This window comes from Notamacropus eugenii, chromosome 1 (genome assembly GCF_028372415.1).
Source record: "Notamacropus eugenii isolate mMacEug1 chromosome 1, mMacEug1.pri_v2, whole genome shotgun sequence".
In the NCBI taxonomy this organism is placed as follows: Eukaryota; Metazoa; Chordata; class Mammalia; order Diprotodontia; family Macropodidae; genus Notamacropus; species Notamacropus eugenii.
Genome location: NC_092872.1, coordinates 609,528,849 through 609,554,555, shown reverse-complemented (window position 1 = coordinate 609,554,555; position 25,707 = coordinate 609,528,849). Strand labels below are relative to the sequence as shown.

General features: G+C 36.6%; 1 protein-coding gene across 3 annotated transcripts in view; it reads right to left on the bottom strand.

The window, feature by feature from the left end:
• MSRA (methionine sulfoxide reductase A) overlaps nt 1-25,707 on the bottom strand; it is a 581,108-nt gene that overhangs the window by 308,944 nt on the left and 246,457 nt on the right. For 2 of the 3 annotated variants that reach the window (XM_072634836.1, XM_072634837.1), the window contains exon 2: nt 14,066-14,134. The exons of the other annotated variant lie outside the window; for it this stretch is intronic. In XM_072634836.1, the coding sequence (XP_072490937.1) occupies nt 14,066-14,134 (69 nt within the window). The remainder of the gene's footprint in view (nt 1-14,065; nt 14,135-25,707) is intronic. 3 annotated transcript variants of the gene reach the window in all.

Genomic DNA, 25,707 nt, shown 5'->3' with positions numbered 1-25,707 from the left:
GAACCAAATACATTTTCTTTTTTTTTTTTACAGTCAACAACTAATAAGCACAGTGAGATCTGACATTTTTTCTACCTTTCAGTCATCTGTGTTATATGTGACAGCAAAATATGGTCTATAGATGGATGAAATCTACTCCTTCCCAGGTATCTTGAAAACAATCACTCACCACGCTCAGAACTGTATCCCTTCCAGCACAGACTTCCTCAGACATATATGTTTCTCTGGCTGCTCTTCCCATCTCAGTTTTCCTTGGCATCCCTTTTATTTGTTCAAAGTAGAACATCAGGGACCGTTCCTGTCCCCCATGTCCCCAATTCTCTTCCCACTCAACACTGCCTCCTGGCCCCACTGATTTCCTTCAAAATGTATCTCAAATCTCACCTTTTCTGATCTTATTCCCTCTCCCCTTCCCCAAGTACTAATGCCCTCCAATGTCAGATTTCATTCCATCTACTCTATATCTATCTTATATGTCCCTAGTTATTTACAAGTCATCTCCCTGATTAGAATGTAAGTTTCTTGAGAGCAGGGACATTTGGAGGGGAGGGGTGGTCTTTCTTCGTACTCCCAAGGCTTAGGGTAGAGCCTGAGATTTAGCAGGCGTTTCATAAATACTTTTTGAGAAATGCCATTACTGAAGAAACAATACATTTAAAAAAGATCTTGACAGATATTTTCCCCTTTCAGTCGCTATCCTTCCAGTTGCATTCTTAAGACTCTCAAAATGCCTTTGCTTAGTTGAATCTCTTGTTAAGCTTTCCATACACATGTTCTTCCAACCACTGTGTACAGCTTCCCATTTTATGAGGCATTATTATTCCTAATCTTCTACAGCATACACCCATAAAATTTTGAAAACATTTATATTCTAAACTGATATTTAGATTCTTTCTGCTTATATTTGTGTTCCCAATGCTTAGTTATTTGTTTTCCTAATACTTTGCCTATCACATATCCATGCCGTTCTTCCACTAACTAGTTGTGTGATGAGAGGCAAATCATCCCTTCATCTATAATATGGGATAAAATATTTGCATTATTCATTTATACTCCTCCATCCCTGCCCCCCCCCACATATATACATACCCTTTGTCGTGCAAAAAGTGCTAGGTACTTGAAGGGGATGTGGAAAATTGGAACACTAATAATATACTGTTAGTGGAATTGTGAACTGGTCTAATCACTCTGGAGATCAATCTGGAACTATGCCCAAAGAGTTATGAAATTGTGTATAACCTTGACCTAGCAATATCACTATTAGGTCTGTTTCCCAAGGTGATCAGGGAAAAAGAAAAAGAACCTATATATTCGAAAATATTTGTAGCACCTCTCTTTGTGATGTCAAAGAACTAGACATGCCCATCAATTGGGGAATGGTTAAACAAGTTGTGGTGTGTGATTGGGATGGAATGCCACTATTCTGTAAGAAATGATGAGCAGGCTGATTTCAGAAAACCATGGAAAGACTTATAAGAAATAATGAGTGTAATGAGCAGAACCAAGAGAACACGATATACAGTAACAGGAAAATTGTTCAAAGAATAACTGTGAATAACTAAGTTATTCAAGTTAACTACAAAGGACCCATAAAGGAAGATGCCATTCTCCAGAGGAAGAACTGATAAATAGAAGTATGCACAGTATGGTTTTATGTATACATATATGTATATACATACACATACACACACACACACACATATATATACATATACATATACATATACATATACATATACACATAAGTACTGTAAATGCAAGCATGGTGAGATTTTTGTTGTTTTTCTTTCTGGAGGCTCACACTAAATTGAAAACATCTGAAGGATAATTCACAGCTGTGCTGAGTCACGTGGGTTGTAATACCTTCTGGCTCTGAACCTATTAGTTAGACACTATATATCCCGGGAGGTTGGTGTTTTGCTTTGGGGATTCATTTATGAGAAGGATCTTTTGATTCCCTGGATGGGATTCTGAGTAGTTGTTTGTTAAGAGTCCCTTGACTACTCAGATGTTGTTGGTGCTCCCCTGTCTGGTGAAGTATGTACGTGGTTGAATTACTTTGTTCAGACAGTTGGAGCGCTGTCTGTTGATCTTTGTGCTTGTATGTTCTCTGTCTCTATATTCTCCATGTTCAGGGTACTTATCTTTCCCCTGAACTAGTGAATGACTTCTATATGTTTAATTAAAGAAGGATTGTTAACCCCTTTGAAGGCATCTTTCCTCTATAAAGCACATCAAAAAACCTGTGCTAGCAGGCCAACTGGGTGTGCTAGGGTGCTTGACAATACACATACACGTGTGTGTGTGTGTGTGTGTGTGTGTGTGTGTTCTTTGTCAAAAGGTAGTCTTTTCTAGTGAGGGGGAGGGAGGGAGGGAGGGAGACAGTTCAGAATTTAAAATGTAACAGAAAAAAGTTAAATTTAGGGAAAAAAAGTGCTGGATAAACTATAAAACACTAAGTGTGATCTATTATTATTATCTTAATTAACAGAGAGTCAGGCACATAGTTAGCACTTAATTAATGCTTGTTGACTTGTCTTCCATTAGCCCTTATTACTCTCCATTTGGCAAGGAAATGAAGTGTTTTCTGACTAAAGTGGTTTCTAGAATTTTTAGTCTCATTGTGGTGATTGACTGACATGTTTTAAAAACTTTCTTAGGATATGGTAATAAGAATTGGTTTTATCATAAAAATAAGGACAACAGTAATCATGGGGCATTTGGTAATCCTGCATTTCAGTGCTCACGGTAAGAATTTGACCTCACCCACCAAAAAAGGCCACTAAAAAGAACTAAAACTTATGCAGCTTATTGAAACATGATAAAATCAGCTCTACTGGCCCCTTCATGTATATGCCTCTCTAAGGAGAACCTATTAGCTGTTCTTCCTCTCAGGTGCATTTTTCTTTTCTTCTTTTGGTTTTGCTCACAGTTAGAATGTAAAAGTAGATGGGATTCATTTCCTCTAGATCAAAAGGTCTTAACCTGGGGTTGATGAACTTTTTTTTAGAATGTTTTAATAACCGTATTTCTATATAATTAGTTTTCTTATAATCCTATGCATTTTATTTTATATATTTGAAAATATAATTCTGAAAAAGGGTCCCTAGGCTTTGCCAGGCTCTTGGATGGGTCTATGGCACAAAAAAACAAAAAAACAAAAAACAAAAACCCTTGCATTAAGATATATTTCCTATCATTTTTCACTGGACATGGCTCTAACATTTCGGGTATAAAGTTCAACATTTATAAATAGCCTAAAAGCTTAATTTTTGCACTGTCTACCTCCTTTCCTGCAACTATATTATCACAGAAGTGGGCCATTTGAAACTGAGGGCCATCTAAATTTTTTTTCTTTATTTCATTTTATCATGAAATAGCTGTCCTACTAGTGGTGAGTCTGATTTCCCTAGGCTGGATTTCAGGAATTAGAATTTGTTGTTGGGACCACATGTGAAGCCTCTTTCGCACAGGGGAACCTGTCAGAAATTGGCTGCAATGTCAATTACATTGAAGCACCTACAGTCTCTCACCTCTCTGTTACAACGAGACACTGAAATACGAATCAGTGAAAGTGTAGAGAATACAAGTGACCAGAGGATCATTTTTATGCTTTGAAAGTGTTTACGATCCATTATCATAAAATGTAGGTCTTTCATGAATTGTGTTTTTATTAATTTAATTCACTATATATGCTTCAGTTCACTTATATTTTCAATTCAAAGAAGCTCAATGTGTATTTATAAAGGCCATAGAAAGGTAATTTATATTTAAGTAGCAAAACTACATCAAAAAAAATTCTAGAAATAATGAAGTACAGTGGGAAAGGACTGTTGGCCTTAGATACAAGGGAGTGGATTCACATCAGTTCTCTATGTTCATCCATAAAATGGGGATGATAGTATGTGCATTATTTATTTAGCCTCCCCTATACAGAATTTGCTATGTAAATTCTAAAATGCTGAGTAAATGTGATTATCTTAATTATTAAAAATCAAGCCATAAGGAAATTACAAATTTTTCTCATTTTCATAATTAATAGGTGATAATAGTATTTCATTTTTGTGTAAAAACTTTATGACAGAAAAGTATTTTCAAATAAAATGGAATATTTCTTCAATGTTGCAAAGCAACAAGAAAATACTCTTATTGAATTCAATACTTCTAAGCTGATTTAATTGCTAGAAATCATTACATTCTCAAAAGGTCTCAAAAATTTTCCTACTTTAACTCAATTCAACAAGCATTTATTAAGAAGGATGACATGTCAACAATTTTATGCTGGACCCCTCATACCTGAGGAAATGCTCTCATTGTACCACAATTCCTTAATCTTTGGGTGCCTCAGTCTCCCTTTCTATAAAAGGGCTCTATAATACTCACTTTAAAGAACGCCTGTAAGGATTAAAAGGATGATATCTTATGGGACACTTTCAACTACTCTGAACAAAGACAATGAGTAATTGTAAGATGTTGGGTTCTTTTTTTTCCTGACTTTGAGCAAAGAACTCCCACTGACTTGAAAAAAGCTCCCCACATAGAAGGGAATTCTCCACCAGGAGAATACAGCCCATTACTTTCATTATCATCATCCCAGAACACACAGAATGGATATCACACAAGACTAAAGCCATTCCAGTCACAGAAACAAAAGGCAGGGAAAAGAGCAAGTACACTGAACAAGTACTGTAAAAGCTATAAAATTAATCAGTGCATCACAAAAAGTACTTTTTAATACATTTAAATAAAGCTTTTAGTAGGCATAAAAATTATTCTTCTCACATGATGGCTATGTTCTAGGAATGTTCCTTTTGTTTTTTGAAAAGTGTCCAGGAGAAGTTATTATGATTATCATTTTTATATAACAAATAGTGCTCTTTTCCCCACTAATCTCCAATAAGAATATCTTGGCTCAAAAAGTTACCATTGAAAGACCTTTTGAAATCTACCAAAATTTCAACGTACGAAAAATATTTAAATTCTTAACTTCAAGATGATGCTTTTAATAAAAGTGAAAAGGACCTGGAATAAAGTCTTAAATCATTTAATTACGAGGGGTAAGTAAGAGATGCTACTCTCATTTGATTTACCTCTCAATGCACAAGAAAATTCCAAGACTAGGAGCATCCTTAGAGGACCTCTTGTGCAACTCTTTCATTCTGTATCTGAGGACACAGACACTCAGCAAAGAAAAATTAGTCGGAGACTGAAATCTAGGTCTTTCAGCTCCTGGCAGAGTGTTCTTCCCAGTATATCAGGATGTTTTAAGTAACTTACAATCAGGGAAAAAAGCAACAAAACAGATTGGCATATTTGCATGCTACCAAAAGAAAATCTAAATGGAGAAAACTGTAAATAATTTCAAGCACAAACATTAGAATTAGAAAAGAAACTGTTTTTGAAGGGTCACTGAATATAATTTTGGAAGAGTTTTCTGAATGCATGAAAGATCTATAAATGCATGGCTAACTTAGAAATCTGTTCAAATGTAGAATTTGCTTTTTCTACAAGGTGCTCTGAAAGGATGCTCAAGAAATGAGGTTTGCTTATAAGAACAACAAAGCTTCTAAATAAGACAACTGAAATAGCTTTTTAAGTTAATAAAACCACATCAGATTTCTAATCAGTCAGACCAATAAGTTCCTACTAAATGGCTACAATGAACCAAACGCTATACCGGGCAGCTCTGGGAACAACACTAGAAAGCATTCTAGCTGCCTATAAGAACCTTAAGGTCTAGTTGGGGGAGGTGAAACTACATGCCATGAAAATTAGCAACTCATACAACAACATCCATGTTCTGTTTCCCCAACATGCTTTGTCTCCCTATACATAAGCTCTTTGAGGGCAGGTTTTACACACTTTCATCTTCTCCCTACCTCCCACCCCCTACCCGCAGCTTCACAAAGAGTGGGAACACGGTAAAATCATTAAATACAAATTTGCATGATGGGATGAGGGGAGGGGGTAAAGGGGAGATCGGTAGCAGGTAAGGGGAAAGAAAATGTAAAGGAAACTCAGGTTTTACTATCTGCCAGATATTTCCTAAAGAGATGTGTTTATAGTTCTGTACAGCAATGGACTAGAAATCAGGAGACCTGGCTATTTGCTCCGACCCTGTGCCATCCTTGAGGCAGCATGCAGCACTCTGTCTACAGTCCCACCATACTGAATGCACCTGACCTCATCTAATCTCAGAAGATAAGCATGGCTGAGCCTCATTTGTACTTAGATGGGAGACCACCTAGGAATATCAGCTTTTCCTTTAGAGGCAGTGGGTGGCACAGGGGCAAGGCCTGGAGTCAGGAAGACCTGAGCTCAAATCCAACCTCAAACACTTAGTGGTGTAACTCTGGGCATGTCATTTCACTTGTCTGCCTCAGATACGATAACAGTACCTCCTAAGGTTGTTTGTAAAGATCAAATGACCTGTTAAGTGCTTAACACAGTGCACAGTAGGTACTTATTCTTACCTTCTTTTCCCATTGTCTGAACAGAACATGCATAGGAGAGCACTTTCCAGGGCATTACTCCCTTTCTGCCACACTCCCTTTCACAAAATAATAATAATGATAGGCAACATTTATATAAAGGCAATTTCAGCCCCTAACAGATGTACTGTAACTATAACGTTTGAAGTTTGTTGTGTGTGTGTGTGTGTTTTTTTTTTAAATAAAACTTCAGCTCTGCAGAAGTAACCAGTATGGGTACAGTTTTATTAGTACTTTTCTACTTTTAAAAGTACACTTTTATTCCTTTAAAACTATACAAAGTTTCTGCATTTGATACAAACAGTTCACACATGCACCACAGGGAAGCACATTGTCAGTAAGCAGTTTCGGGCCAGAGGTGGTGCCCATGAGTGGACTTTGAGTCATTTCAGACACAATGAGGTTATTAAGTAGGGTGCTAAGACCAAGTCGCAGTATGTTATAGTAAGTGAAAAGAGTATCTTCTCATTTGTGGTCCTGGGCTTTTCATTATCTCTCTGTCTCTGTCTCTGTCTCTCTCTCTGTCTCTCTGTCTCTCTCTCTATATCTCTCTGTCTCTCTCTCTCCATCCATCTACACATCATACATCTTTCTAAAGCTTAGCTTCCCAAATTTTCAAAATAGGTACACTATGAACTCCCACCAATCTTACAGAGTTGTTCAATTAAATCCAACAAACATTTATTATGCTTCTATGTGCTAATATGTGTCAAAGAGACTTAGGTGGCAGGAGGACATGATAACTATCTTCAAGTATTTGAAAGGCTGTTAACTCCCTTAAGTATGTGGTCTGTATTATTTTTATCTCTGTACCCAAATCACCTAGCACAGTGTCTAATACCTAGTAGATGCTTAATAAATGCTTACTGATTGTTTGAATGACTGGCATGTAGAAGAAAGCAAAGACTTCTTCTTGGCCCCTGAGAGCAATTTTTAAAAACCTCTGAATAGAAGCTGGGGAAAGGCAGATTAAGGCCTGATAAAGAGAAATTTTAGCAACAATTAGAGCTATGCAAAAATAGCATGAGATGCCTTGGGAGACAGTGGATTTTACTTCACTAGAGGTCTTAAAGCAAAAGTTGGAAAATCAAGTGTTAGGTATACTGGGTACTTAAGTAGCTAAGTGGCATCATGCATTTGAAATCACTTGAAATCATGGACTTCAGGAATTGGATTTGAAATCAGGAAAGCATGAGTTTAAATTCAGTCTTAGACACTAATTTTATAACTCTGGGCAAGTCTCTTAACCTCTCTTTCCAGTTTCTCATCTATAAAACAGGGATAATAACAGTACCTATCTCCCAGGGCTCCTGTGATGATCAAATTAGATATTTATAAAGTTCTTTGCAAACTAGAAAGAGCTATAATCATGCCATATTATTATATTATGTTACAAATATAATATTGTTATATTATTATGTTTTAAAATTCTATATTATTAGGTTATATTATGTTGTATTCAGGTACAAGTTGGACTTGATACCCTGTGAGGTCTCTTCCAATTGAGACCCTATAAATTATTTTGATGAGTTATTATTATAATAATGAAATATTATTATTGAGCTCAATGTCCTTTTAGAAATGTCTCAAAACCATAGCATCATCTTCATCTCGTCACTCAGCCCTCATCTTCTCTTCACTTAAGAAAGCCACCACTCTGGTTCCAGCCCTCCTCATGGATTAGTTCAATAGCCTCCCATTTAGTTTCTCTGTCTCAAATCTCTCCCCAATCCAACCCATGCTCCCCAAAGCTGGCAAAGTGATTTTTCTAAAATATGGGTTTGATCATGTTACACACACACACACACACACACACACACACACACACACACACCTCCATCATACTCAATGAACTCCAGTGGTACCCTATTACTTCTAAAATCAAATGTAAACTTTTATATTTGTTATTTAAGAGCTCTTCTACCTTTCTAGTCTTCTTACACAGTATTTCCCTTAATACAACTTGGGTATAATGGCTTACTTTCTGTTCCTTGCACACAACATTCCATCTCTGGTTTCCATATCACTGTTCTGACTGTCCTCCATGCCTGGAATGCTCTCCCTCTTCACTTTTGCCTCTTTGAATCCCTGGCTTCTTTCATAAATTTGTACAAATTTCATCTTCTTATAGGTGGCCCTTCCTAGTTGCTCATATCTCTAGTACCTTCTCTTCTAGGGTTACCTTAACCTTGTTCTATATTTATCTTTTATTGATGTACCCCTTTCCCCCATCAAAATGTAAGCTTCTTGGAGGCAGGGACCATTTTGGCTTTTTTCTTTATCACAATGCCGGGAACATAGTAAGCACTTAATAAATGCTTGATTATTAATCAATTTTTGACATTGAAGTTGTATACTAAAAGAAAGAAGAAGGCCTATCTATAGTACATTCATTGAATGGATCCCATGAAGAGGAGTTATAAAAAGCCATGACCATATGTCATAAGGATCAAGTGTGATGGACTCGTGTAAAGTGCTTTGCAAATGAAACAGTATAAAACATCAGTTAATATAATACATCAGAACATTGGTTTACAAGTTTAATTCATTCCAAGATTCTGTTCATCATGCGATTAGTTCACATTACAAAGCAAATTTTCCTATAGGAAATAATGTAAAATTGGATGATCAGTAGTACCACATCCCCAAAAATATTCATATAAAAATAATTATTTATAATTTTAAGGTTTTTGTCCCTAATGTGCCTGAAATACAATAGCAATGATTAGTACACAATATAAGTCAAAATTAAATAAATTAACCTTCACTTTACTTTTGAGAAGAGTCGTGGCTGGCATGAGGGAGGAGGAAGAAGGGCTATTGCTTGGAAGAAGAATCTCCTTCTATGAGAACATCAGGGATTTTAATGTCTGGAATGTTCTCTCTTACGCTACTTTTACTAAAAGTCAGACTAACACTACTGCCTTCACTTATTTTTGTTTTTCAGAATCACTTTCATGTTTTGATTCATTGATTTTTTTTCTTTATGTTCGCTTCTGACTAGGAATCTATCAAATGACACTTGCTTTTGATGGGTTTTGGGGTTTTTAAAATTAATTTATTTGTTTTCAGTTTTCACCAATCACTTCCATAAATTTTAAATTTTCTCCCCCTCCTTCTCCAAGATAGCATGCAATCTTATAGGGGTTAAAAAAAAATCCATTGCTCTAGTTGAGCGTCATCCCTTTGCAAGCTGTTCAAGTCCAATCACGATGTTCATACTACAAATGTTTGCTCATCTTGCAAGACAAATTTTGCAAAAGCTTTTTCCTCTTCCAGCAAAGCATACATAAACCAGTTTACTGGTAAACCGAGGTTCTACTATAATAACAATCACCTGATGCAAAGGCATGGAGGTCGGGGGGGATGGGTTGTTCAGATAGAAGAAGTACAATTATTTGTAACATCACAGAGACAGAGAGGGAATGGGATAGCACATAATAAGATGTGCTAATTGTGTGTTGTAGGCAGTACAAGAGATAGAAAAAGGTGAGTGTGAGCTGGTGCTGCCAGGGAAAACCTAGGAGACAGGAGCAAGAAGGGTTATTCCAGCTGGAAAAATTATCCTAAGAAAAAGCTAAGAGTCCTGGGATATGGAGCATAGCAGTAAGTAATTTGGGGATGGAAAGAAACATGTATAGTAAATACTCAATAAATCTTTACTGATTATACTAGGACACAACACAATGGAAAATGCGCAACTAACAGATCTAAAACTGACATTTGTACTGGGAAATGGTTAGGGTTAAACAGGAGGAATGAAGTCACATCACTGCAGTTCACAAGACCCCAAGCATGGCAGTTTTGCGATGATGCAGCCTTTGGAGGTACTCGAGAAGGGAAGCAACATAATGAAATGCGCGTAATTAAGGCCAGTTGAAATATGCTGCAGAGTATCAGTGGGAAAACACTTAGATGGGAGGCTGTTAAATAATGATCCCGAAGGCAAGGTGACAGGAGGTGAACTAGGGTGTTGATAGTTGTCACAGAGAGGAAGTACAGAAACAAATGGCATTAGGAAGGATGACTCACTAGGGCTTACTGACTGACTGGATAAGAGGGGTGAAAGGAAAACACTCAAACATTACATCAAGGCTTCCATCCAGGAATCTAGGAAAATAGAAGCATCATTAATAGAAATAGAGAAGTAGGAGTAGCAGAATGAAGAAAATGAGTCTAGTTTTCTACATCAGTGGTTTCAAACTCAAATAGAAACAGATTCCTACAGGCTGCAGATTGACTTAGAAAACCACAAATTAACATTCTTTATGTTATGTCATATTTTTATTTATTTCGATAAGTCTTTCTCAATTACATTTTAATCTGGTTCAGGCAGCACTTGGCAGTTTTGCCCATGCAGCCCATGGGCTGACACCAATGGAGAGCTATGTTAATTGAAACTTGAGGTGCACCTGGTGGAAATGTCCCAAAGGTAGTGAGAAATACAGCACTAGAGCTTAGGTGAGAGCTTGAGGCTGATGAGGCAGATTTCAGAGACTTCCAAATAAAGAAAACCTTGGAAACCAAGAAAAAGAGGACCAAGAAAGTAAAAAGAAAAAAAGTAGTGTGGGTCAAGGGCTGAACCTTAAGGACATCCACAGTTTTGGAATGATGGGAAAAAGAGGGCCTTGGGTTTGAGAAAATAAAGAATCCACCAGAGGTATAGAACTAGGATGATGTAGTTTCAACAAAACAGTCAAGCAAGGAAAAAAATTTATAAAGGGATAAGTATGACTACAATCATTACAATAAAAAAAAATTCTGCTGAGAGTATAAGGAGAAGGGTGGTGAGGCAATGAAGACAGAAGGTGTTGATTATGGATTCCAGACATTTGACATCAAAAAGAATGCGAAAAACAGGACAACAAATAGATAGGAAAGCTTGGTCACACGAAAGGAATTTAGGTTTTTTGTTTGTCTGTTTTTCCCTGTGGGAGTTAGTTCCTCAGGAGGTGGGCAAGGAACAGATTTGAAAACATAGGCTAATGAGTTAAATTCTGAGATCAGTAAAAACTTCCTCCTCTGAAGCTGTCAGGAAAGAAAAAAAAAGAGGATAGATTATACAGAGCATGAGGAGAGAGATATTTAGGTCATGAAAGAGTAAATAAGGGTGAATTTTTTTTTCCAAAGTAGGAAACAAAAGAATGAGGAACAAGAAAGTAGAACTAGGAAGGTAAGAACCAAGAGAAATTTGAAAAATAAAGCTGTGGGTAAAAAGTCTGGAAATTCACAAGACATGAATAAAAGTATTATTGAATAGAATTTATTTAATAATATTTCCCTCTACTTGAATCTTACTCTATTGCTTTATTAGGCTGTGCAATAAGCCTGAGTCTTTAAAGGACAGAATACTAGAGTGCGAACCCTGATACCCTACCAAGTGAAAAGGTCTCAAATATAAAAGAGAATATATTTTGAGGAAAACTCTAAAAACATTTAAGAGTCATAGAGTAGGCTAGTCAGTAGGCTAGTCATAGAGTGATGTTTTTCAGCCACCATAATTCAAAAAAAATATCTAGTAAGGTGTTGTAAGAGTCAAAATACACACCCATAGAAGAAGTACCTGTCCCAAAAAAAGCATAAGATCCCCAAAGTATGAAAGGATACACATTTCCATAGTGCTTTAAAAGACACAATGCTACTTCTTCCAACAATGCTATCAGGCAGTAGATACAGCATACCACTGTTCTGCATAAAGCACACATTTAATAAAGGCTTTAATTTCTTAATTTTGTTCTTCCTTAGCTTAGGAGAACATTGAAAGTCTAATCTTTCACAGAATCAAAGGCTCCCAGAATTGGAAAGGACCTCAGGAACCATCTAATTCATACTTGAAAGAGCATGCTCAACAATATCCCTAAAAAATGGTCCTCAAGCATCTATTAATACGTACTATGTGGGAGTTGGAAGCTAGGTGGTACAGTGCACAGCACGCTGAGCCTAGAGTGAGGAAGATTCCCTTTCCTGAATTCAAATGTGACCTCAGACACTGTGTGACCCTGGGCAAGTCACTTAACTGTCTGCCTTAGTTCCTCATCTCCAAAATGAGTTGGAGAGGAAAATGGCAAACTACTCTAGAATCTTTGCCAAGAAAACCTCAGATGGGGTCACAAAGAGTTGGGCACATCCGAAATGACTGAACAACATGTGATGGTCATTATGCTAGGCACTTAAGATACAAATAGAAAAATGAAACGTACAAGGATCTTCAAGTCTCCAAGAAGAACTGTTACACATATGAAGAAATACAAACTACATACAGAGTAAACAAAGTAATTGAAGGGATGACACTCACACCTCGGGGGTCAGAAAAGCTTCATGCAGGGAGTGTCATTTGCATAGAACTTTGAGGGGAATTAGAGAATAAAAAAGTGGAGGGGAGGGGGAGGAAGCATGTTCCAGGAAGGCCTGCTTAAAGGCTCATCACCACCTCATCAAAGATGAGAGATGGAATGCTAGGTATAGGGCACTTTGGCTGAGATGTGGATAGTGTAAAATGGAGTATTTCTGTACTGAGCTTGAAGAGGTAGGCTAGAATCAGCTTGTGAAAGGGTTTAAATGCCAAACAGAGGAGTGAAGAGTTTAATCTTGGAGGCAACAGAGACCCATTAAAGCTTTCTAAGCAGAAGAGTGGTATAGTCATGCCTGATCAAAAGGAAGTGAAGGGACACGAGCACTTAGATAATCTATTATGTGCCAGACACTGTGCTAAGTGTCTTTTACAAATATTCCATTTTGACCTCATTTTGATCTTCATAACAACCCTTCAGGTAGGTGCTACTATTATCCCCATTTAACAGCTGAGGAATCTGAGGCAAACAGAGGTTAAGTGACTTCCTCAGGGTCACACTGCTAGTGTGTCTGAGGCTGGATTTAAACTCAGGGGGATGAGTCTCCCTCACTCCAGGCTCAGCACTCTAGTTACTGTACCACATACCTTTATATGGAAAATATTATTTAAGTAGATGTTGCGTCATCCAATAAAATGAAAGTTTTTTGAAGGCAAGGCTGGACAGTCAGAGAATCCAATGGTGAAGGAATATTCTTGGCAGGTGCATAAGTGCCTTTGTCTTTGTCTCAATACCCTTAGAACATAGCACAGTATTTGGCACAGAGGAAGTACCCAAATTCTGGATAAATAATTGTGATATGAATTAATGAACTTAAGATCAAAAAAGTCATATCTATAGGGATGACTATAAGAATGGCAATTCAAACTATTTCAATGATCAACGAAAGTAGCAGGGTCATATGATATTAACATATCATTCTTTTCCTTTTTAGTAAAGAAAAACACACACACCAAGTTGCCACGTTAATTTATAGTACACATATATGAAAAGTAAATGAGAAATTTACTGATTGGTTTATTGGAATGATAAAAAATACCCAGACCCATAACTAAAGCCCAAGCACAGAATTTATTAAAAGCTTAGAATAGTTTTCAGTTGGCCAGAATAATTTATGTATAGCAATCCAAATATTAAAACCCTGAGGGCCCTTGCTAAAACTAAAAATTTTGGCCTTCGTTCTTTCCACACAATTTGGGTTTCCTTTCAGATTTGATATCTTACCAAACAGAGCCATCTGTGTTCCCTCTGGGAAAGGTTCGACAGTCCTATTTCCATTGACATGATGTTTGACTAGAAAAAAAAAAGAAGAAATGTAAAATTTTAAAAGGAAGTCCATAAACACATATTGACAGACATATTGTAAAATGTCAGTGAGTCCAATTCTTCAGTTCTAACTCTAAAGACACAAAAATATGCCCTCAAGGTACTATATGTGTATGTAGATGATAGATAGATAGATAGATAGACAGACAGACAGACATAGATAGACAGATGCATATCTGACTCTTCTTGGCCCCATTTGGGGTTTTCTTGGCAAAGATACTGGAGTGGTTTGCCATTTCCTTCTCCTTAACAGATGAGGAAACTGAGACAAACAGGGTTAAGTGATTTTCCCAGGGACACACAGCTAAGAAGTATCCAAAGATCAATCTGAAGTCGGGTCTTCCTGACTCCAGGCCTGGTGCTCTATCCAGCTGCCTGTATGTGTGTATGTATGGGTGCACGTATGTATGTACACATACACATACATATACATGTATGCATGCATGTGGCTGGCATGTATATAAGTGTTGTACATGTGTGTTAGTATATCATATGTATGTTTGTTTAAAAAAAAAACCAAAAGCCATTCCCAAATAAATGAGCAGTCAAAGGATATGAACAAGTAATTCTCAAAATAAAAATTCCAAACTAGGAACAACCTTATGAAAGAATACTCTGTCACAAATAAAAAGAGAAATGCAAATCAAACAACCTTGAGGTTTCACTGCTCACACACAAACTAACAAAGATGACAAAATGGGAGAAGAGGCAATGCTAGACAGGTTATAGAAAGATTAAGCAGACTACTGTATTGCTAGTGAATCTATTAGGAAGTTAAACCATTTTGGAAAACAATTTGAGGGGTAGATAGGTGTCACAGTGGATAGAGCACTGGCCTTGGAGTCAGGAGGACCTGAGCTTAAATTGAACCTCTGGCACTTACTATTTGTGTGACCCCAGGCAAGTCATTTTACCTCAAATACCTCCAAAAACAAAAAAATAAAAAGTTGGAATTATGAAAATAAAATTGTTAAAATGTCCATACCCTTTTACCCAGAGATTGGACTAATAGGCATATCCCTCAAGGAAGTATTTAATAAGAAGTAAGTTTCCATATACACCAAAATATTTATAGTAACACCAAAAAACTATCAACAAAGCAGTTACACATTGAATGGAGAATGGCTAACAACTCTGGTACATTAATATAATGGAGTATTACTGTACTAAAAGAAATGGATGAGATGAATACAGAGAAGCATTGAAAGATCTATATGAAATGATGCAGAAAGTAATATGCAGAGCACAGAAAACAGAAAAAAATGCCTAAAAGCATGTAAACAGAAACCACAAAAACAATCAAAAGTGATTGTTGCAAAATACAAAGAATACATATGGTTTGAAAGAACTGATATGAGAAGATACTCCCACCCTACTTCTTTGGAGACATGGGAGATCCACTGGTGTGCCCTACGATGTATACATTTTCAGACTTTTTCAATGTAATAAATGGTTTTGGTAATTTTTTGTTCCTCTTCTTCACTTTTATTTTTCTTAAAAACAATTTTTTATACGGAATAGCTCTTTGGAAAGGATGAAAAGTTTACTGGGAGAAATTCTGGTGATATAAAAACAAAAGATATCAATAAAATTTGATTTTTTTTTTTAAAAAGAGGGTGAAAAATATGGGATGGTTTATGCATCATTACATTTGAAGAATTAGGGAATTTCATCAATAAACATTTATTAAGCCCCTACTAGTGCCAAGCACTATATTCAGCGGTGGAGATACAAAAAGGTAAAACACAGTCCCTGCCCTCAAGGGTCTCTCTAATGGGCAAGACAACATGCAAACAACTATGTACAAACAAGATATGTGATATCAAATAGGAGATAACCAGTGGAGGAAGAGCATTGATATCAAGAGGGATCAAGAAAGGCTTCCTATAAAGGACCCACATGTACAAAAATATTTATAGCAGCTCTCTTTCTGATGGCCAAGAACTGGAAATCAAGGGAATGCCCATCAATTGGGGAATGGCTGAACAAGATGTGGTATATGAATGTAATGGAACACTACTATGCTGTAAGAAATGACGACCAGGAGGACTTCAGAAAAGCCTGGAAAGACTTATATGAACTGATGTTGAGTAAAATGAGCAGAACCAGGAGAACACTGTACACAGTGACAGTCACAGTGTGCGGGGACTGTTTCTGACAGACTTAGCCCTTCAGAGCAATGCAAGGACCTAAAACATTCCCAAAGGACCCAGGGTCCTTTGAGGCAAAAATGCCATCCATATCCAGATAAAGAACTATGGAATTGGAATGCAGAGTGAAGCAGACTATTTTCTCTTGTGTTACATTTTGTTCTGGTTTTTCTCATGGTTTCTCCCATTCATTTTAATTCTTCTATTCAAGATGACTAATGTGAAAATGTGTTTAATAATAATGTATGTGTAGAACCCATATAGGATTGCATGCCATCTCAGGGAAGAAGTGGAGAGGGAAGTGATTGTTGAAAACTGAAAGCAAATAAATTAATTTTTAAAAAAAGAGAGAAAGAAAGACTTCCTATAGAAGGTAAAACTTAACTAAAACTTGAAGGAAGTCAAGGAAGCTAGGAGGTAGAGATAAGGAGAGAGTTCCAGGTGTGAGGAACAGCTAGTAAAAATGGTTAGTCAAGAGGTAGAAGTGTATTTATTATTCCAGGAACAGGTAACAGGCCAATATCACTGCATCAAAGAATATATGGGGATAGAGAAGGTATAAGAAGACTGAAAAGTAGGAAAGGGATCAGGTTTGAAAGGGCTTTGAATGCCAAACAGAATTTTATGCTTAATTGTTTTATCCTTGAGGTGACAGGGAGTTTTTTGACAAGAGGGAAAAGGGGGTGGAAAGGAGGTAGAGCTGTGAAGGATTGTCATGGTTTAGACCTGCACTTTAGGTTAGGAAATGATTAGTGCACAGGAATAGAAGAGAAAATAAGGTAGCCTGATTTTATGACAAGGACAAAGGATAACAGACAGACCACAAATGCTGCACTGGTACCTAAAAATATTAGACCTAGTGGAAAGTCTCCAAAATGTTGAATAGATCTTCTATGATGGATATATAGAAGTACACGAACAAGAGTCAGCAAAGAGGATGAGGAGAGGATAGGCTGATGGAACAAGAATACACATTGATCCATTAAATTATCAAAGTACAGATTCAGATATAACCAAGGCAACAATAAATGGTTGTGGGATCACTCCAGGACCTCATTTTCAAGAAACAAACAGGACAGCATCCCACCTTACCCTACAATTCTTTCAAGGCAGATGCCTGTAGCTTCTTAAAGATGAAGTTCGTATCACAAAGAGTATAATTAGAGGTGATAAGAAGCTAGTTTAAGGACTTCAAATATTAACTTGCTTTCATAACACCTGGCATATGATCATAACAGAATGAAGGGTAACTACATCTTGAAGCATATCTATCTTACTAGTCTTATCCAATGTAAAATGTGTCCATTTTGGAGTTGGTCAGGGACCACGTTTCCAATACTATGGTATCCCAAGAAATACGAAGAGAAAAGTACCTAAGATAATAACTTAATAATGTGTTACAGTGCATATGAGTTTAAGCTTACTAGGTTATAGCAGTTTTACTAAATAACCACAAAATACTCAGAACTATAGAAAGAGAGTTGGAGAAATAAGGCAAAGAACAATATTCCATTATTTCTGATTCTCCCTTTTCTAAAGGGTTTCTTCAATTTACTTCTCTGTTTTTTAACCAGTGCCAATTGGTTTTGATGAATGCGACTTTAGGATATAGTATGAGGACTAAAAGTGCTATTCTCTTTTCACTGTTACTTTTCTTTTTATTATTTCCCTTTATTCTACAACTTGTTCCTTCAAGTAAAGTTTTTTATTGAATTCTGTAATGTATCTCTTTGATATATTCATTGGTATAGCATTAAAACTATAAATCAACTTTAAAAGCATTTTATTAGACTGGCATGGCCCAGCCATGAACACGAAAAATTTCTTCAGCTATTTAAGTTTTTTTTTAAATTTCTTTAAGGATTATTTTATAATTAAATCTATACAAGTATTTTGTGTCCTTTGGTAGAATGAATTCCAAATATTTTTTTAATGGATTTCTCTTTCTTTTATGTTTCTTGGATTATGTTATTATTGTAGAAAACTGTTGCTGATTTTGTGGGTTTATTTTGTAACCTGCAATTTTACTGAAGTTACTGTCTCAATTAGCATCTTTGCTAACTCTCTAGGATATTTTAAAGTAATATCATGTCACTAGCAAATAGGGATAGTTTTATCTCCTTTTTGCATATTAAATTTCTTTCTCTTGTCATAGGTAACCCAGCTCATACTCTCCCTTCTGTCTTTCTCTCTCTTCCTTTGGGTTTACTAGATAGATGTCTTTCCTTCCCTCCCTCCCTTCCTCCCTCCCTTTCTTCCTTCCTTTCTTTTCCCCAAACCTTAAACCCAGTGCACTCTGAAGCCCATATGTTCCACAACAATAGGGCCCTGCCCAAGCTCCACTTAATGGCTGGCTGAAAGTGATTATAAATAGTTACAGTTTCTTTTTCCCTCCCAGTTTGATTTATTTTTTTTTCTTTTGATTGTTAAAAGGGCCATATTCTGACTACTTCTTAAAGAGGCTTATTCACTCAATGGGCATTACCTCCCTTGAAGTAAGTACGTCAAAAGGTCCAGCCTAAAAAGGCCAAGGCCTTCCACTGCATCCTGGGTCATCTCCAGTCATCCTGATGAATATCTGGTCACTGGATTCAGGTGGCTCAGGAGGAGAAGCGAGACTGGTGACCTGCACAGCCCTCCCTCACTCAAAACAAAGTCAAGTACAAGTCATGTCATCATCTCTCCGATGGCATGGTCTTCTTTGAAAACAAAGGACAAACACAACAACAACACACACGTATATAACTAGAATTACTAGAATAATATCAAATTATAGCAAGAAAAGAGGTTATCCTATCTTTATTCCTGCATTAACTGGGAAATCTTCTACTTTAATTGTATGGTATATGGTTTTTATAATTTAGATCATTTTTATGATTATTTAAAAAATCCTTCTATGCCTATACTTTGTAGGGTTTCTAGTACAGAAGAATATTATATTTTGTCAAAAGCTTTTTCTGAATGTTTTAAGATAATCATGTGGATCTGGATCATTTTGTTCTTAATATGATTAATTGTGCATGTATACACATGTGCTAACATGTATGTTAATGTATTCGTGTGTGTTAATATATGTTAATACATGGTGTTAATATATTCATACATATATGTTTCTATTTAAAAAACAACAAAAGCCATTCCCAAATAAATGAGTAGTCAAAGGATATGAACAGGCAATTTTCAAAATAAAAATTGTAAGTTGCAAACAACTCTATGAAAGAACACTCTAAATTACAAATAAAAAGAGAAATGCAAATCAAAACAACCTTGAATCTAACCTATCTTTCCAGCTTCACTGGATACTACTCTCTCTCCTGTGTTCCAATTCAATAAAACTGTACTTCTCTCTGTTCTTCACCATGACACCCCAGTTCCCATCTCTGGACCTTTATAATAGTTGAATACAAAAATTCATGGGGTCTAGTAGAAAGGCCACTTTCTGGAGTCAGAGGACCTGAATCTGAATTAGGATTTTGCTTCTATTTCTGACCTTAGGCATATCACCTGACCTTCACGACCTTAGCTTCCTCATCTATAAAACATATAAGGTAAACTAGATGATCAATGGGGTTTCTTACAGCTCTCTATTCCATAATGTCATATATAAAAGTGGCAATTTGCTATGTGACATACCTGCTAAAAGGTCGGATCATCTCTCAAGGACATTTAAAATACAGCAGTGCCCCCATTTTAATATTCAAAATTTCAAAATATAAATGAAGAGGATGATCATTTGTGAGAATAATAAGCAATAATATAGAGCTTTCTCATGTTTTCAAAGTGCTTTATATATGTTAACTCATGTGATCCTCAGAACAACCCCATGAGGTAGAGGTAGGTTTTGTTATTATTACCATTTAACAGATGAGAATAGTCAAAGAAAGGTTAAGTGACCTGCCTAAGGTCATATAGCTGTGGAATGTCTGAAGCAGTATTGGAACTCAAGCTGAATCAGGTCCTACATTCTATTATATTATGTGTAAAAATAGTTAACTTGCCTGCTAAAAGGTCTGATTATCCCCTTGTGTGGCTTTAATACACAGATATGTCACCATTTTAACATATAAAAACTTCAAAATAAAAATGGAAGGTTAATCATTTCCCTTTAAAAAAATTCTTCTTTAGATCTTAGTTCCAATACTGAAAATGACCTCAGCAATTATCTGGACAAATCTCTTCATTTACAGATGAAGAGATTAGGCTATGAGAAATTAAGCAACTGGTCCACGGTCACACAGGAGTCAAGGGACAGAATAGGGATTCAGTCAGGTCCTGTGACTCTTAAGTTCCACAGAATTTCTATTGTATCTCACTTCTTCTCATTTGCTTTACAAATGGATTTGCCACAATGTCTTTAAATAGCAAGCTTTACTACTGCACATAAAATATTCATAAATTTATAGACATCTTTTCAGGAATATATCTACTATACTGTACAAAAATATACCAGCAATTATGCACTCTAGTTAGACTGCTGAAGAGCCTCACGTTTCCGTATACACACCAAATATGGATACATACTGAACAGTATAGACAGGTCTGCAGAATAAACAAATCTGCGCATATGTCTGTGGGTAGCTGTGTCCTGGTGACCGACTATGGCAGCTTTGGCCTCTTTTCCATCTTTGCTTCTCCCACCTTGAAGGGACTTTTTCAGACAAAAGGCTCTTGACTGCCTGCCAAAGAATCCTGCCCAGGCAGATTCCCACACTATCTTCTCTTTATCTTTAGCCCTATTTCCAGGCAATAAGAGGGAGCAGAAGAAAAAAAAAAAACAGAGGAGGTAAATGAGAAGAAAAAGGAGAGGCAGTATGTATGTGTGTATGTATATTGCACCAAATAATATTAACTTTCATTTATATAATAGTTCAAGATTTAGAGAGAGAGGCGATGCAACTATTTTTGCTCTCAATCTCCAAAGAAGAAACTGGAGCTCTGAAAAATTAAACAATTTACTCACGGTCACAAGCAATATGCCACAATGACTTTGAAATGTTTGGATATGCCTGCCTCCTAAACAACTACAACTAAAACAAGCCTTTGCATTGTTGTAAAAAAAGAAAAAATGAAAAAGTTCGAAATTGGAATGTCTGTCTATGAAAGTGCTTTGTTAACATAAAGGCAATGTTATTTATATGTAATGCTTAAAAATAATCATGTGGATTAACAAAGACTCTGCTTCCTGCTTCTGGGGGAGGTTAAAGGACAGGGAGAGGAACGAGAGAGAAAGCTTTCTACTTAATTTGGAAGAAGAAATTTGGGAAGAATTAAGAAAAAATTGATTGAAAATCCCTAGCTCCAGACTCCACTTTTGGCTTCTCAGGGAAAAGTATAGAGAAAAAAGAGAAGAGACAGTGATTGAATCTGGAGGAAAAGAAATATGAGAGAATTTGAGGATAGACTAAAGGAAAACATGAACTGAATGAGGATAAGGGCTCATTCAATCTGCAGCAGGATTCAATTTGTGGTTACAAAAGCAATGTGAAGTAAGGACCTAGAGAAATGAACTCAAGGAGAAGGAAAGGAGGAAAAGGTAAGTGAGAAAAAAATCTCACAAAATAGAAAGTTTTTTAAAAAATAAACTGATAAGAAAAAATTGGCAAAATAAATAAGTTTTTTGAAGGAAGAGAAATGAGGAAGTATGTGGCTGTAAAATTTCTGAGAAAAAGGAAAGGAAGTTAGGTATAGCAGTCAAGACACTAAAAGGTGATAAAGAGTTGTAAAAATCTTAACTACTTAGGAGATGAATTGTAAAGAATCACAAATCATTCAAAAAAACAGTCTGATCATCTCAGTCGTTAGAGAGATCATGAAAATGCTATAGTAACATGCATTAAGTGTGCTAGGTTTGTATTTCTGCCAGAATCAAGGAATTGCTACTCTGTTCCAAATAAAGGCTGCTTGCTTTCTTAGAATAGAAGCTGAAGGGGATGAAAAAAATATTTCTGCACATTCAAAGTTCTCAAAGAAAAAAATGCAAGGAGCATAAATGAAAATAAAATTTAAGTGACAGAAATTTGGGCTTTGTTGAGAGGCTAAAGAGTAAGGAAAGGACACATAGAGAAGGAAGGGAAGGAAAAAGACAATTGTCTACTTGGAACTAAAAAGCAAATTTAAAACCTACCCTACAGAAGAGGACACTGTTTGCATTGAAGAACAGGTGGCTATTCATCCTCCAAAGAAACATAAAGCAGAACCGTGGAAGCTACAAAGTAAGGGATTACCTAATAAAGGTAAGAGGAAAAATGGAAGATAGTGGTGATATCCCTGCTCAAGGCTACTGAGGTAGATTTAGTCAAATTGAAAACAACAGAAAAATCTATGAGGCATGTATCCAAGATATGACAGAGTAGTCAAGACTTAAAACCAATAATTACTCCCCACTTCTGGTGATTCATCTGGGTACAAATGATACCACCAGAAAGAACCTGGAAAGTATTGTGAAAGATCATCAAGTCCTGGGCAGGGGGTGGGGGGGACGGTGGGGAACCAAAGCACATAGGCGCAAAGAGGGTGGCTTAAAAGAACAGCTGGCTTAAAAGATGGTATCTGAAAAAATGACATTTGGATTTCTCGATCATGGCTTAAAAACAAGCACAACAGTCTACTGGCCAGAAATGGATGGAACAGCAATGGAACAATGGAAAGAGGGCTGCATTTGGAACTGAGTTTGAATCTTGGTCCTACCACTTACTACCTAGCTGACCTTGGGGAGGTCATTTAATATCTCTGGTCCTCAGTTTTCACATCTGTAAAATGAAGAAATTAGATGAGATGACTTTCCAGATCCCTTCCAGCTCTGAATCTAGGATGCTTTGGTCCTAACAAAGGCTAGCAAGAATGTATTTCCTTAACAAACTGTGCATGCCCTTTGATCCAGAAATACCACTACTAGATATGTATCACAAGCAGATCCTTAAAAAATGGAAAAGGACCCACATGCACAAAGATATTTATAGCAGTATTTTCTGTGTGACAGCAAAGAATTGGAAATTGAGGGGATGCTCACCATTTGGGGAATGGTTGAACAAGCTGTGGTATATGAATGTTATCGAATACTATTGTGCTATAAGAATAATGAGCAGGCAAATTTCAGAAAAATCTGGGAAGACTTACATGAAGTGAGGCTGAGTGAAATAAGCAGAACCAAAGAGAACACTGTACACAGTAAAAGTAACACTGCTTGATGATCAATTTTGATTGATTTAACTTTTCTCAGAAATACAACTCCAGAACAAAGATTCATGATGAACAATGTTGTCCACATCCAAAGAAGGAACTGATGGAATCTGAATGCAGATTGAAGCATACTATTTTCACTTCTTTCTTTTTTTGGAGGGAGGGTTGTGTTTTTTTTCCACTTGTTCTGTTTTTTTCTTTCACATGATTAACGCAGAAATATGTTTTACATGATTCTACCTATATAACGTATCAGATTGCTTGCTCTCTTAGGGAGGCAGTAGGGAAAGGAGGGAGAAATACTTGGAACTCAAAATCTTTCAAAATATGAATGATGAAAATTATCTTTATATGTAATTAGAAAAAACATACTATTAAATTTTTTTAATAGAAATAAAAAGACTGTATTTGCCTGATGTCTTCTAAATCTAAGCAAAAGGCTTTTAAAACTAAAAGAATGGGAGAGTGATACACAAAGCAACCAAATGTGGAGGAGCTATAAAAGATTAATTCAATCTCCTCACTTTACAGATGAGAAAATTGAAGTCACAAGAGGTTAACAAGGTCAAGAGTCAGGATCTGAACCCAGCTCATCTGACTACAAACCCAGTTCTCTACTGCACCACAGTGCCCCACAAAGAAGGAAGCTAAGTCACACAGAAGTCCATAGCAGATAAGAAAGAAGACAACCCCAAAATCCACATGTTCATGACAGAGAACCTGACCCTGAGAGAGGAAGATTAATCATGCAGACAAAGGAAAGGCAAGGGCTAGGAATAAGGCAGGGAGGTAATCAGTGAAAGGGGAGGAAACCACAACCACAGCCACTGGGAGTAGGTCACAGATGCTTAGAAACTGCGTGTTCACACCAAAATTTCCATAATACAAAAAAACAAAACATAAAGGAAAAAGGTCAAGGATAAGATAAAACAATCTGTCATATACAACTGCTAATCCCAAGGAAAACTGACAGGTCATCCAGAATTTTACTCTATCAGTTTTTTGTCTTCCCTCATTTAACAGTAGTTTAATAGTAGTAATAATAAACTATCTGGTAGTGTTTTATTGAGTTTTTAAGATTATAAAACTCCTTACATACACCATTTCTTTTGATTAGTACAACAAAGACTGGAGAGAAGAAGGAGAAGGAGGAGAAGAAGGAGAAGGAGGTGGAGAAAAGGGAAAAGAGGGCAATAACTGCAGGGAAAATGTTTGAGGAACAAGAATTAGCTCCCATCTCTATTCCGCTTTATTTTCCCCACATGATGTAAGGTAGGTCATATAGTGCTACCATTTCCTGTTTTAGAAATAAGGACACGAGCTTAGAGAGGTGAAATGAACTTTGTCCAGGGTCACACAACTAGTACAGTAAATGTTGTTAAAAGGATTCCCAGCCAATGCTCTCTACCCCCTTAGAGCACACTGCCTCTCTCTATTGATTTTCTCATCTTCCAGTGCCACTCATGCCACTGTATTTGCTCTTGACAATGGCATCAAACTTCAAATGCAAATGATGATAATAAGGGACCATTTCAGGTAATGGATATGGAACCGGAAAAAAATTAAAATTAAAACAAAAGCTGGGGGGGCCAGGGAAGGACTGGGCTTAGAAGTAAAAGACCAAGCTTCAAGCACCAGCTCTAAAACATACGAGATACTTCAGCAAGTTTCATTACTCTTTGAAATTCAGTTTTCTTGTCAAAATGCAAAGTGGGAGTAATACTAAGACTACCCACCTCATAGAAATGTTGTAAAGGAACTAATTATAAACTGTAATTCATAAATGCATGAAGTGCTTTATAAAACGTGTGTTAGTATCTTAGTCCCTTATGTCAAGGGACATAAATCAGGTGTTCTCTACTTACAGTTAATGGATCTGGAGATTATCAGAGTTGGAAGGCACCTTAGGAAGATCATCAGGATCAAACTATTTTAAAGGCAAGGAAACTAATATGACTTGACCAAGGTCACAAAATAAGTCAATAGCAAAGATGGGATTAGAACCCAGGCCTCCTAATTTCCGATCCAGTGCTGCTTTCTTTTGCTTACATGGCAGAAAAACCAGAATTTTCTGAAGTGCAAGAGCGAAGGAGAATAAAAGAGAAGAAAAAAGCCCAAAATTCACTTCTCCTCAATGGAGTAACCTGGGTAGTGGTTGGTGGCAGGAGGGTGCAGCATACAGCCATTGTGTTCTTAATATGTAGGCACCAA